A 15,000-nucleotide genomic window follows, 5' to 3' on the forward strand; every position below is an offset into this window, starting at 1 on the left:
ACCATGTGTATGTGACCAATAACATCTGCTAACCATGTGTATGTGACCAATAACATCTGCTAACCACGTGTATGTGACCAATAACATCTGCTAACCACGTGTATGTGACCAATAACATCTGCTAACCACGTGTATGTGACCAATAACATCTGCTAACCATGTGTATGTGACCAATAACATCTGCTAACCACGTGTATGTGACCAATAACATCTGTTAACCACGTGTATGTGACCAATAACATCTGCTAACCACGTGTATGTGACCAATAACATCTGCTAACCACGTGTATGTGACCAATAACATCTGCTAACCACGTGTATGTGACCAATAACATCTGCTAACCACGTGTATGTGACCAATAACATCTGCTAACCACGTGTATGTGACCAATGACATCTCTCGACCTTCGCCTTTCCTGAGTCCGTACGGGAGTTGCAGCAATGAGACAAGATTATAACTACCAAATAGATATCACGAAATTGGGGGTGAAAAAGGCCATAAAAAATAGAATAATAATTTTAAAAAATCAAGACAATAAAAGAAAGTGCCTCCACAACTGAGACCATGTTGGCACCAGGGTTTTCACTTCAGCCAGTTCAGCAAGTAAATGTATCATTCACTTAAATATTAAAGAGGCAGTCTCAGACCCTTAGGCTGACAAATCCCTGCCATTCCTCGCTGACACACACACACACACACACATACACCCAGTGGGCACAGCCTACCTGTGGGGGCTCCATGAGGAAGAGAGCTACTATGATGCCCAGTTGCAGCAGGATGAGTAGAGAGGCGATGATGAGCTGGGCGCATGCAGACATGAACCTGGGCTTCCTAGTACAGATCTTCTTCTTACTGCCAGCCAGGATACGGGCTATACGGTTAGTCTGCAACAACAACACAGCCAGGATACGGGCTATACTGTTAGTCTGCAACAACAACAACACAGCCAGGATACGAGCTATACTGTTAGTCTGCAACAACAACACAGCCAGGATACGGGCTATACTGTTAGTCTGCAACAACAACACAGCCAGGATACGAGCTATACTGTTAGTCTGCAACAACAACAACACAGCCAGGATACGGGCTATACTGTTAGTCTGCAACAACAACAACACAGCCAGGATACGGGCTATACTGTTAGTCTGCAACAACAACACAGCCAGGATACGGGCATTACTGTTAGTCTGCAACAACAACACAGCCAGGATACGGGCTATACTGTTAGTCTGCAACAACAACAACACAGCCAGGATACGGGCTATACTGTTAGTCTGCAACAACAACAACACAGCCAGGATACGGGCTATACTGTTAGTCTGCAACAACAACAACACAGCCAGGATACGGGCTATACTGTTAGTCTGCAACAACAACAACACAGCCAGGATACGGGCTATACTGTTAGTCTGCAACAACAACAACACAGCCAGGATACGAGCTATACTGTTAGTCTGCAACAACAACAACAACACAGCCAGGATACGAGCTATACTGTTAGTCTGCAACAACAACAACAACACAGCCAGGATACAAGCTATACTGTTAGTCTGCAACAACAACAACACAGCCAGGATACGGGCTATACTGTTAGTCTGCAACAACAACAACACAGCCAGGATACGGGCTATACTGTTAGTCTGCAACAACAACAACAACACAGCCAGGATACGAGCTATACTGTTAGTCTGCAACAACAACAACACAGCCAGGATACGGGCTATACTGTTAGTCTGCAACAACAACAACACAGCCAGGATACGGGCTATACTGTTAGTCTGCAACAACAACACAGCCAGGATACGGGCATTACTGTTAGTCTGCAACAACAACACAGCCAGGATACGGGCTATACTGTTAGTCTGCAACAACAACAACACAGCCAGGATACGGGCTATACTGTTAGTCTGCAACAACAACAACACAGCCAGGATACGGGCTATACTGTTAGTCTGCAACAACAACAACACAGCCAGGATACGGGCTATACTGTTAGTCTGCAACAACAACAACACAGCCAGGATACGGGCTATACTGTTAGTCTGCAACAACAACAACACAGCCAGGATACGAGCTATACTGTTAGTCTGCAACAACAACAACAACACAGCCAGGATACGAGCTATACTGTTAGTCTGCAACAACAACAACAACACAGCCAGGATACAAGCTATACTGTTAGTCTGCAACAACAACAACACAGCCAGGATACGGGCTATACTGTTAGTCTGCAACAACAACAACACAGCCAGGATACGGGCTATACTGTTAGTCTGCAACAACAACAACAACACAGCCAGGATACGAGCTATACTGTTAGTCTGCAACAACAACAACACAGCCAGGATACGGGCTATACTGTTAGTCTGCAAGAACAACAACACAACCAGGATACGGGCTATACTGTTAGTCTGCAACAACAACAACACAACCAGGATACGGGCTATACGGTTAGTCTGCAACAACAACACAGCCAGGATACGGGCTATACTGTTAGTCTGCAACAACAACAACAACACAGCCAGGATACGGGCATTACTGTTAGTCTGCAACAACAACACAGCCAGGATACGGGCTATACTGTTAGTCTGCAACAACAACAACACAGCCAGGATACGGGCTATACTGTTAGTCTGCAACAACAACAACACAGCCAGGATACGGGCTATACTGTTAGTCTGCAACAACAACAACACAGCCAGGATACGGGCTATACTGTTAGTCTGCAACAACAACAACACAGCCAGGATACGGGCTATACTGTTAGTCTGCAACAACAACAACACAGCCAGGATACGAGCTATACTGTTAGTCTGCAACAACAACAACAACACAGCCAGGATACGAGCTATACTGTTAGTCTGCAACAACAACAACAACACAGCCAGGATACAAGCTATACTGTTAGTCTGCAACAACAACAACACAGCCAGGATACGGGCTATACTGTTAGTCTGCAACAACAACAACACAGCCAGGATACGGGCTATACTGTTAGTCTGCAACAACAACAACAACACAGCCAGGATACGAGCTATACTGTTAGTCTGCAACAACAACAACACAGCCAGGATACGGGCTATACTGTTAGTCTGCAACAACAACAACACAACCAGGATACGGGCTATACTGTTAGTCTGCAACAACAACAACACAACCAGGATACGGGCTATACGGTTAGTCTGCAACAACAACACAGCCAGGATACGGGCTATACTGTTAGTCTGCAACAACAACAACAACACAGCCAGGATACGGGCTATACGGTTAGTCTGCAACAACAACAACAACACAGCCAGGATACGGGCTATACGGTTAGTCTGCAACAACAACAACAACACAGCCAGGATACGGGCTATACTGTTAGTCTGCAACAACAACACAACCAGGATACGGGCTATACTGTTAGTCTGCAACAACAACAACAACACAGCCAGGATACGGGCTATACTGTTAGTCTGCAACAACAACAACACAGCCAGGATACGGGCTATACGGTTAGTCTGCAACAACAACAACACAGCCAGGATACGGGCTATACTGTTAGTCTGCAACAACAACAACAACACAGCCAGGATACGGGCTATACTGTTAGTCTGCAACAACAACAACACAGCCAGGATACGGGCTATACTGTTAGTCTGCAACAACAACAACACAGCCAGGATACGGGCTATACTGTTAGTCTGCAACAACAACACAGCCAGGATACGGGCTATACTGTTAGTCTGCAACAACAACACAGCCAGGATACGGGCTATACTGTTAGTCTGAAACAACAACAACAACACAGCCAGGATACGGGCTATACGGTTAGTCTGCAACAACAACAACACAGCCAGGATACGGGCTATACTGTTAGTCTGCAACAACAACAACACAGCCAGGATACGGGCTATACTGTTAGTCTGCAACAACAACAACACAGCCAGGATACGGGCTATACTGTTAGTCTGCAACAACAACAACACAGCCAGGATACGAGCTATACTGTTAGTCTGCAACAACAACAACACAGCCAGGATACGGGCTATACTGTTTGTCTGCAACAACAACAACACAGCCAGGATACGGGATATACGGTTAGTCTGCAACAACAACACAACCAGGATACGAGCTATACTGTTAGTCTGCAACAACAACAACACAGCCAGGATACGGGCTATACTGTTAGTCTGCAACAACAACAACACAGCCAGGATACGAGCTATACTGTTAGTCTGCAACAACAACAACAACACAGCCAGGATACAAGCTATACTGTTAGTCTGCAACAACAACAACACAGCCAGGATACGGGCTATACTGTTAGTCTGCAACAACAACAACACAGCCAGGATACGGGCTATACTGTTAGTCTGCAACAACAACAACAACACAGCCAGGATACGAGCTATACTGTTAGTCTGCAACAACAACAACACAGCCAGGATACGGGCTATACTGTTAGTCTGCAACAACAACAACACAACCAGGATACGGGCTATACTGTTAGTCTGCAACAACAACAACACAACCAGGATACGGGCTATACTGTTAGTCTGCAACAACAACAACAACACAGCCAGGATACGAGCTATACGGTTAGTCTGCAACAACAACACAGCCAGGATACGGGCTATACTGTTAGTCTGCAACAACAACAACAACACAGCCAGGATACGGGCTATACGGTTAGTCTGCAACAACAACAACAACACAGCCAGGATACGGGCTATACTGTTAGTCTGCAACAACAACACAACCAGGATACGGGCTATACTGTTAGTCTGCAACAACAACAACAACACAGCCAGGATACGGGCTATACTGTTAGTCTGCAACAACAACAACACAGCCAGGATACGGGCTATACGGTTAGTCTGCAACAACAACAACACAGCCAGGATACGGGCTATACTGTTAGTCTGCAACAACAACAACAACACAGCCAGGATACGGGCTATACTGTTAGTCTGCAACAACAACACAGCCAGGATACGGGCTATACTGTTAGTCTGCAACAACAACAACACAGCCAGGATAAGGGCTATACTGTTAGTCTGCAACAACAACACAGCCAGGATACGAGCTATACTGTTAGTCTGCAACAACAACAACACAGCCAGGATACGGGCTATACTGTTAGTCTGCAACAACAACACAGCCAGGATACGGGCTATACTGTTAGTCTGCAACAACAACACAGCCAGGATACGGGCTATACTGTTAGTCTGCAACAACAACACAGCCAGGATACGGGCTATACTGTTAGTCTGCAACAACAACAACAACACAGCCAGGATACGGGCTATACGGTTAGTCTGCAACAACAACAACACAGCCAGGATACGGGCTATACTGTTAGTCTGCAACAACAACAACACAGCCAGGATACGGGCTATACTGTTAGTCTGCAACAACAACACAGCCAGGATACGGGCTATACTGTTAGTCTGCAACAACAACAACACAGCCAGGATACGAGCTATACTGTTAGTCTGCAACAACAACAACACAGCCAGGATACGGGCTATACTGTTAGTCTGCAACAACAACAACACAGCCAGGATACGGGCTATACGGTTAGTCTGCAACAACAACACAACCAGGATACGAGCTATACTGTTAGTCTGCAACAACAACAACACAGCCAGGATACGGGCTATACTGTTAGTCTGCAACAACAACAACACAGCCAGGATACGAGCTATACTGTTAGTCTGCAACAACAACAACAACACAGCCAGGATACGGGCTATACTGTTAGTCTGCAACAACAACAACACAGCCAGGATACGGGCTATACGGTTAGTCTGCAACAACAACAACACAGCCAGGATACGGGCTATACGGTTAGTCTGCAACAACAACAACACAGCCAGGATATGGGCTATACGGTTAGTCTGCAACAACAACAACACAGCCAGGATATGGGCTATACGGTTAGTCTGCAACAACAACAACACAGCCAGGATACGGGCTATACTGTTAGTCTGCAACAACAACAACACAGCCAGGATACGGGCTATACTGTTAGTCTGCAACAACAAACACGTCAGAGAGAATGAATGAATGAATAGACTTCATACTGGGAGAGAAGGGGAAATCTGTAATAATGACTTCAAACACAGTCTGTTTGTGATATCCTTACGTCTGGATGTACAAGGACATGGTAGGTGAAAGAATCAAGGTAAAGAGGGGCTTGATGATGTACCTTGGTGACCAGGGCAGAGTAGCTCATGGCAGGGGACAGGCCTATGCCCAGTCTCTGTAGGTAGCAGTGTGCAGCGTGGGGCTTGGCGATGAGACTGAAGGTACAGAGATAGCCCAGACAGATCCCAGCCAGGATGATGTAACAAAGCTCTCTGCTGGACGACTTCACCACCGGAGTGTCCCGGAACCTACACCCACACAGTTTGTTATATAACCTTGTAACAAATATCCTAAGTTACAGTTAAAATGACATGTTGAAAACAAGTGGAAAAACAAGTGGAATCCCTTCAACGTGTTATCCCCTGGGTTTTACTCCGTGCATATTCTCCCAAACAAACGTTTGAATATGACATTGACATGTATTATGTTAAAATCCATACGTTGTTACCTGATGAAGACGGAGGTGACGAAGAATGTGGCACAGAGTCCCAAACAAGCAAATGCCACAGCAGCAATGGGCTCTGGGTCCCCCCAACGCAGGTACTCCACTGGGATAGGGTCACAGCCTGGGGGGTGTGGGGGAGATGGAGAGAGAAAGAGATAGTGAGAGGTTAAAAAGAAACAGTATTCATAAGTTTTCAGTTTTTCTTACTTTATTTCTCTCTCTTTTTCTCTGGATTTAGTTATCCCTCCTTTTTTCTCACCTTCTCTGTCTCGTGTGCCCTCCTCTCTCTCTGTCACGCCCTGACCATAGAGAGCTGTTTATTCTCTATGTTGGTTGGGTCGGGGTGTGATTTAGGGTGGGTTATCTAGGGGAATTGTATATCTATGTTGGCCTGATATGGTTCCCAATCAGAGGCAGCTGTTTATCGTTGTCTCTGATTGGGGATCATATTTAGGTAGCCATTTTCCCATTGTGCTTTGTGGGATCTTGTCTATGTAGTGTTGCCTGTGAGCGCTAGTCTAGCGGCACGGTTCGGTTGTTGTTTTGTTCTTTGAAGTTTTCATTTCCAAAATAAAGGATGGAAACATACCACGCTGCATCTTGGTCTACTCCTTATGACAAACGTGACACTCTCCCTCCTTTTCTCTCTCTCTCCCTCTGTTCCCCCACCCCTCCTGGGCTGTGAGATAAGTCTCATTAATTAAAGGGACAGTTCTAATTAGCTGGCGTAATGCTCGCTGGAAATACCTCCCGGACCCAGCGGGTCCGAGACAGAACACCAGAGACGGCAAACCAGACAGAACACCGGAGACGGCAAACCAGACAGAACACCGGAGACGGCAAACCAGACAGAACACCACCGCCACACTGCCGTTAAAATAGATGAAGTCATTAACGGCTCTACCTTTAACACAGTCTATAATGTTAAATTAATCAGTGAAGTAGTTCAGTTTAGAGGCAATAACAGTTTATTTGCTGAATGGGAGTACAGGTACCTTTAAGAGAAGAAACAGTTATTGTGGAGACACTGTTTGTGGAGACACTGTTTACAAAACTTGAATTGAACTCAACTTTACAGTCGCTCAGGAACTTTGTATTGAGGCCTCTCTCTCTCTCTCCACCTCCAGTGGGGTTCGGACTTCTCTCTCGCTGTATGATCTGATCTGAGTGCAGTGTGCTTTTTAATCTTTCTATTGATTTAACAGAGACCTTGCTGTTCACATTCACACAGACTAACTATCGCCTCAGGGTCTGGAGCAGTATTCTCTCTTTCTCTGTCTCTCTCTCTCTCTCTCTTTCTCTCTCTCTCTCTCCCCCCCCCCCCCCCCTAATTTAAATTCTAATTTAAGGGCTTAATTGGCATGGGAAACATATATTTAGATTGCCAAAGCAAGTGAAGTAGAGCAGTGGTTCCCAAACTTTTTATAGTCCCGTACCCCTTCAAACATTCAACCTCCAGCTGTACCCCATCTAGCACCAGGGTCAGGGCACTCTCAAATGTTGTTTTTTGCCATCATTTTAAACCTGCCACACACACACTATACGATACATTTATTAAACATGTATCGTGAGAGTTGTTGTCTCAACCCGGCTCGTGGGAAGTGACAAAGAGCTCTCATAGGACCAGGGCACAAATAATAATATAACAGTAATCAATCATTTTGCTCTTTATTTAACCATCTTACATATAAAAACATATTTTTTCATTGAAAATGATGAATAACTCACCACAGGTTAATGAGAAGGGTGTGCTTGAAAGGCTGCACATAACTCTGCAATGTTGGGTTGTATTGGAGAGAGACTCAGTCTTAAATCATTTTCCACACAGTCTGTGCCTGTATTTAGTTTTCATGCTAGTGAGGGCCGAGAATCCACTCTCACATAGATACGTGGTTGCAAAGGGCATCAGTGTCTTAACAGCATGATTTGCCAAGGCAAGAAACTCTGAGCGCAACCCAATCCAGAAATCTGGCAGTGGCTTCTGATTCAATTCCATTTTTACAGAACCGCTTGTTGCAATTTCGACAATTTCGCAATCTCTTTTTCAGATATGGGTAAGTGGAGTGGAGGCAGGGCATGAAAGGGATAATGAATCCAGTTGATTGTGTCATCCGTTTTGGGAAAGAACCTGTGTAATTGAGCACCCAACTCACTCAGGAGCTTCTCTATGTCATTGACATTGTCCGTAAGCTTGAGTTCATTTGCACACACAAAAAATCACACAATGACGGAAAGACCTGTGTGTTGTCCTTGTTAATGCAGAGAGAGAAGAGCTCCAACTTCTTAATCATGGCTTACATTTTGTCCCGAACATTGAATATAGAGTCCCTGTAATCCTAGATTCAGTTCATTCAGGCGAGAAAAAACATCACCCAGATAGGCCAGTCGTGTGAGAAACTCGTCATCCTTATAAGCGGTCAGACAAGTGAAAATGATGGTCAGTAAAGAAAACTTTAAGCTCATCTCTCAATTAAAAAATACTTTGCCCCTTGATAACCAGCATAACCAGTATGTTATAAAAGGTATGGTCGCTGCCCATATCATTGCGTAGTGCAGAAAATACATGAGAGTTCAGGGGCCTTGCTTTAACAAAGTTAACCATTTTCACTGTAGTGTCCAAAACGTCTTTCATGCTGTCAGGCATTCCTTTGGCAGCAAGAGCCTCTAGGTGGATGCTGCAGTGTACCCAAGTGGTGTCTGGAGCAACTGCTTGCACACGCGTTACCACTCCACTATGTCTCCCTGTCATGGCTTTTGCACCATCAGTACAGACACCAACACGAGCAGCAGCTACGTTTGGCTACATACGAACTTTTGTGTAATTCCTGCGAGAGAGTAACAGTTAATGTGATTGGATGTTATTTATTTGACATTGTGTTGTTATTTAGCTGAACACTAGATGCTTTATTTTTGGCAGTGAAATGAGGATACTCAGGTGAGAAAAAAAACATTTATTTGTATTTTTTATATATATTTAATTTAAAAAAATGTGAATGATGTTTTTATTTGGCGTACCCCCGACGACATCGCGTACCCCAGTTTGGGAATACCTGAAGAAGATAATGAACAAAAAGTGAAAAAAGCAATAACAATTAACAGTAAACATTACACAGTTCCAAAAGAATAAATACATTTCAAATGTAATATTATGTCTCTATACAGTGTTGTAATGATGTGCAAATAGTTAAACTACAAAAGGGAAAATAAATAAACATAAATATGGGTTGTATTAACAATGGTGTTTGTTCTTCACTGGTTGCCCTTTTCTTACGGCAACAGGTCACAAATCTTGCTGCTGTGATGGCACACTGTGGTATTTCACCCAGTAGATATGAGAGTTTAGAAAAATTGGGTTTGTTTTCAAATTCTTTGTGGATCTGTGTAATCTGACGGAAATATGTGTCTCTAATATGGTCATACATTTGGCAGGAGGTTAGGAAGTGCAGCTCAGCTTCCACCTCATTTTGTGGGCAGTGTGCAGATAGTCTGTATTCTCTTAAGAGCCAGGTCTGCCTACGGCGGCCTTTCTCAATAGCAAGACTATGCTCACTGAGTCTGTACATAGTCAAAGCTTTCCTTAGGTTTGGGTCAGTCGCAGTGGTCAGGTATTCTGTCAATGTGTACACTGTGTTTAGGGCCAAATAGCATTCTACTTTGCTAAGTTTTTTTGTTAATTCTTTCCAATGTGTCAAGTAATTATCCTTTTGTTTTCTCATGATTTGGTTTGGTCTAAATGTGTTGCTGTCCTGGGGCTCTGTGGGGTCTGTTTGTGTTTGTGAACAGAGCCCCAGGACCAGCTTGCTTAGGGGACTCTTCTCCAGATTCATCTTTCTGTAGGTGATGGCTTTGTTATGGAAGGTTTGGGTATCGCTTCATTTTAGGTGATTGTAGAATTTTGATAATTGGCGGGTATCGGCCTAATTCTGCCTGCGTGCATTATTTGGTGTTCTACGTTGTACATGGAGGATATTTTAGCAAAATTCTTCATGCAGAGTCTCAATTTGGTGTTTGTCCCATTTTGTGAATTATTGGCTGGTGAGTGGACCCCAGACCTCACAACCAGAAAGGTTGTAACTGATTCAAGTATTTTTAGCCAGATCCTAATTGGTATGTTGAATTTTATGTTCCTTTAGATGGTATAAAAGGCCCTTCTTGCCTTGTCTCTCAGATCGTTCACAGCTTTGTGGAAGTTACCTGTGGCGCTGATGTTTAGCCTGAGGTATGTATCGTTTGTTGTGAAAGAACAGCCTTGAATGGTGACTTGATGGATTTTTTATTTGTGGTCCTGGTGACTGGACCTTTTTTGGAACACCATTATTTTGGTCTTACGGAGATTTACTGTCAGGGCCCAGGTCTGACAGAATCTGTGTAGAAGATCTAAGTGCCGCTCTAGGCCCTCCATGGATGGTGACAGAAGCACCAGATCATCAGCAAACAGCATACATTTTACTTCAGATTCTAGTAGGGTGAGGCCAGGTGCTGCAGACTGTTCTAGTGCCCTCGTAAATTCATTGATATATATGTTGAAGAGGGTGGGGCTGCATCCCTGTCTCACCCCATGGCCCTGTGGAAAGAAATTAGTGTTTTTTGCCCATTTTAAACGCACACTGTTTGTGTACATGGATTTTAAATGTTGTATGTTTTTCCCCACACCACTTTCCATCAATTGTTATAGCAGACACTCAAGCCAAATTGAGTCAAAGACTTTTTTTAAATCAACAAAGCATGAGAAGACTTTGCCTTTGTTTTGGTTTTGTTTGTTTGTCAATTTGGGTGTGAAGGGTGAATACGTGGTCCGTCGTGTGGTAATTCGGTAAAAAGCCAATTTCACATTTGTTCAGTACATTGTTTTCACAGAGTCTGCTGTTAATGATAATGCAGAGTATTTTCCCAGCATTGCTGTTGACGCATATCCCCCGGTAGTTATTGGGGTCAAATTTCTCTCCACTTTTGTGGATTGGTGTGATCAGTCCTTGGTTCCAAATATTGGGGAAGATTCCAGAGCTAAGAATGATGTTAAAGAGTTTTAGTATAGCCAATTGGAAATTGTTGTCTGCATATTTTATCATTTCATTGAGGATACCATTAACACCACAGGACTTTTGGGGCTGGAGGGTTTGTATTTTGTCCTGTAGTTCAGTCACTGTAATTGGAGAATCCAGTGTGTCCTGGTAGTCTTTAATAGTTGACTCTAAGATTTGTATTTGATCATGTGTATGTTTTTGCTGTTTATTCTTTGTTTTTGGGCTGAATAGATTGGGGAAGTGGTTTACCCATACATGTCCATTTTGGATAGATAACTCTTTGTGTTGTTATGTGTTTAGTGTTTTCCAATTTTCACAGAAGTGTTTAGAGTCTATGGATTCTTCAATTACATTGAGCTGATTTCTGATGCACTGTTCCTTCTTTTTCCGTAGTGTAATTCTGTATTGTTTCAGTAATTCATCAATGTGAAGGAGTAAACTCAGGCTTTCTGGGTCTCTGTGTTTTTGGTTGGATAGGTTTCCCCAATTTCTCTCTTAGGTTTTTACATTCTTCATAAAACTATTTATCATTGTTGTTCATTTTCTTCGGTTTTCTGTTTGAAATTTTTAGATTTGATAGGGAATAATGGCGCCGGAGAAGAGGGCAGGCGTTTTACGTGTTCCCAACCGATTGTTTTTTTTTTTGTTTATTTGCGTTGTTTGTAAATATTATTATATTTTGTAGATAATGTTGCCGCTACCGTCTCTTATGACCGAAAATAACTTCTGGACATCAGGACTGCGATAACTTACCATGGACTGGTAGAATTCTTTTTTGACTTTAATGAGTCTGACGAGCCCGACGCAAATTATATACTGCTTTCTCGGGAACAGGCCCAAATCCCTGTAATTTGCGTGAAGAGGAAGCGGTGAAAAAGGGGTCAAAGGGCGTGCTGCTTTCTGAGAATTCGTAGGCAATCGAATAAACCCCCACTTCCTTCCATTCTGCTAGCAAAAATGCAATCTTTGGAGAATTAAATAGATGACCTATGCGCAAGATTAAACTACCAACAGTCGTGGCTGAACGACGACACTATCAACATACAGCTGGTTGGTTACACGCTGTACCGGCAGGATAGAACAGCTGCATCTGGTAAGACAAGAGGCTGTGGGCTATGTATTTATGTAAATAACAGCTGGTGCACGATATCTAAGGAAGTCTCGAGCTATTACTCACCTGAGGTAGAATATCTTATGATAACCTCTAGAGAGTTTTCATCTGTATTTTTCGTGGCTGTTCACATAAAACCACAGTCAGAGGCTCACACTAAGACAGAATTGAGTGAGCTGTATTCCGCCATAAGCAAACAAGAAAACGTTCACCCAGAGGCAGCACTCCGACTGGCCAGGGACTTTAATGCAGGGAAACTTAAATCCGTTTTACCAAATTTCTATCAGCATGTTAAATGTGCAACCAAAGGAAAAAACACTCTGGACCAGCTTTACTCCACACACAGAGACGCATACAAAGCTCTCCTTCACCCTCCATTTGGCAATTTTGACCATAATTCTATCCTCCTGATTCCTGCTAACAAGCAAAAGTTAAAGCAGGAAGCACCAGTGACTCGATCTATAAAAAAAAGTGGTCAGATTAAGCAAATGCTAAGCTATAGGACTATTCTGCTTGCACAGTCTGGAATATGTTTGGGGGTTCCTCCGATGGCATTGAGGAGTACACTACATCAGTCATTGGCTTCATCAATAAGTGCATCGATGGCGTCATCCCGACAGTGACAGTACGTACATACCCCAACCAGAAGGATTACAGGCAACATCCGCACTGAGCTAAAGGCAAAAGCTGCCGCTTTCAAGGAGCGGGACTCTAACACGGAACCTTATAAGAAATCCCGCTATGCCCTCCAACGAACCTTCAAACAGGAAAAGTGTTGAGGCAAATGGCACTGAAGCATGCATGAGAGCACCAGATGTTCTGGAAGACTGTGTGATCGCTCTCTCTGCAGCCAATGTGAGTAGGACCTTTAAACAGGTCAACATTCAGGCCGCAGGGCCAGACGGATTACCAGGAAGTGTACTGCGAGCATGCGCTGACCAATTGGCAAGTGTCTTCACTGAGATTTTCAACCTCTCCCTGTCCGAGTCTGTAATACCAACATGTTTTAAGCAGACCACCATATAGTGCCCAAGAACACTAAGGTAACCTGCCTAAATGACTACCAACCCGTATCACTCACGTCTGTAGCCATGAAGTGCTTTGAAAGGCTGGTCATGGCTCACATCAACACCATTATCCCAGAAACCCTGGACCCACTCCAATTTGCACACCTTAACAGATCCACAGATTATCTCTATTTCACACCACACTGCACTTTCCCACCTGGAAAAATGGAAAACCTATGCGAGAATGCTATTCATTGACTACAGCTAAGCATTCAACACCATATTGCCCTCAAAGCTCATCAATAAGCTAAGGACCCTGGGACTAAACACCTCCCTCTGCAACTGGATCCTAGACTTCCTGACGGGCCGCCCCCAGGCAGTAAGGATAGGTAACAACACATCCTGTACTCTCCACGTTGATCCTAGACACAGGGGCCCCTCAGGGGTGCGTGCTCATTCCCCTCCTGTACTCCCTGTTCACTCATGACTGCATGGCCAGGCACGACTCCAACACCATCATTAAGTTTGCAGATGACACAACAATGGTAGGCCTGATCACCGACAACGACGAGACAGCCTATAGGGAGGAGGTCAGAGACCTGGTCGTGTGGTGCCAGGACAACAACCTCTCCCTCAACGTGATCAAGACAAAGGAGATGATTGTGGACTCCAGGGAAAAGAGGACAGAGCCCCAATTCTCATCGACAGGGCTGCAGTGGAGCAGGTTGAGAGCTTCAAGATCCTTGGTGTCCACATCACCAACAAACTAACATGGTCCAAGCACACAAAATCTATTCTTCCTCAGGAGACTGTAAAGTTTTGCATGGGTCCTCAGATCCTCAAAAGGTTCTAAAGCTGCACCAGCGAGAGCTTCCTGACTGTTTGCATCACTTCCTGGTATGGCAACTGCTCAGCCTCAGACTGCAAGGCACTACAGAGGGTAGTGCGTACGGCCCAGTACATCACTGGGGCTAAGCTCCCTACCATCCAGGACCTCTATACCAGGCGGTGTCAGAGGAAGGCCCAAAAAAAGACTCCAGCCACCCTAGTCATAGACTGTTCTTTCTGCAACAGCACGGCAAGCGGTACCAGAGTGCCAAGTCTAGGTCCAAGAGTCTTCTAAACAGCTTCTACCCCCAAGCCATGACTCCTGAACACCTAATCAAATGGCTACCCAGACTATTTCCATTGCAGGAGTTGTGACTGTTTTTGTTGGTTATGTTGTCATAGTTGTGCCTAGGGGGGCAGAAGGGAGAGGGAATGCTGTCACCTCCAGG

The 15,000-nt window shown here is 44.3% G+C and overlaps 1 protein-coding gene across 1 annotated transcript in view; it reads right to left on the bottom strand.

Moving 5' to 3' along the window:
- The window catches only part of LOC139385823 (metabotropic glutamate receptor 5-like), a 138,552-nt gene that overhangs the window by 4,035 nt on the left and 119,517 nt on the right, over positions 1 to 15,000 (bottom strand). The window contains exons 11-13 of the mRNA XM_071131070.1: positions 6,585 to 6,702; positions 6,198 to 6,384; positions 727 to 885 (exon numbers count right to left, since the gene is read on the bottom strand). Coding sequence (XP_070987171.1) covers positions 727 to 885; positions 6,198 to 6,384; positions 6,585 to 6,702 — 464 coding nt within the window. The remainder of the gene's footprint in view (positions 1 to 726; positions 886 to 6,197; positions 6,385 to 6,584; positions 6,703 to 15,000) is intronic.

The sequence above is a fragment of the Oncorhynchus clarkii genome, chromosome 27 (genome assembly GCF_045791955.1).
Source record: "Oncorhynchus clarkii lewisi isolate Uvic-CL-2024 chromosome 27, UVic_Ocla_1.0, whole genome shotgun sequence".
Classification (NCBI taxonomy): domain Eukaryota; kingdom Metazoa; phylum Chordata; class Actinopteri; order Salmoniformes; family Salmonidae; genus Oncorhynchus; species Oncorhynchus clarkii.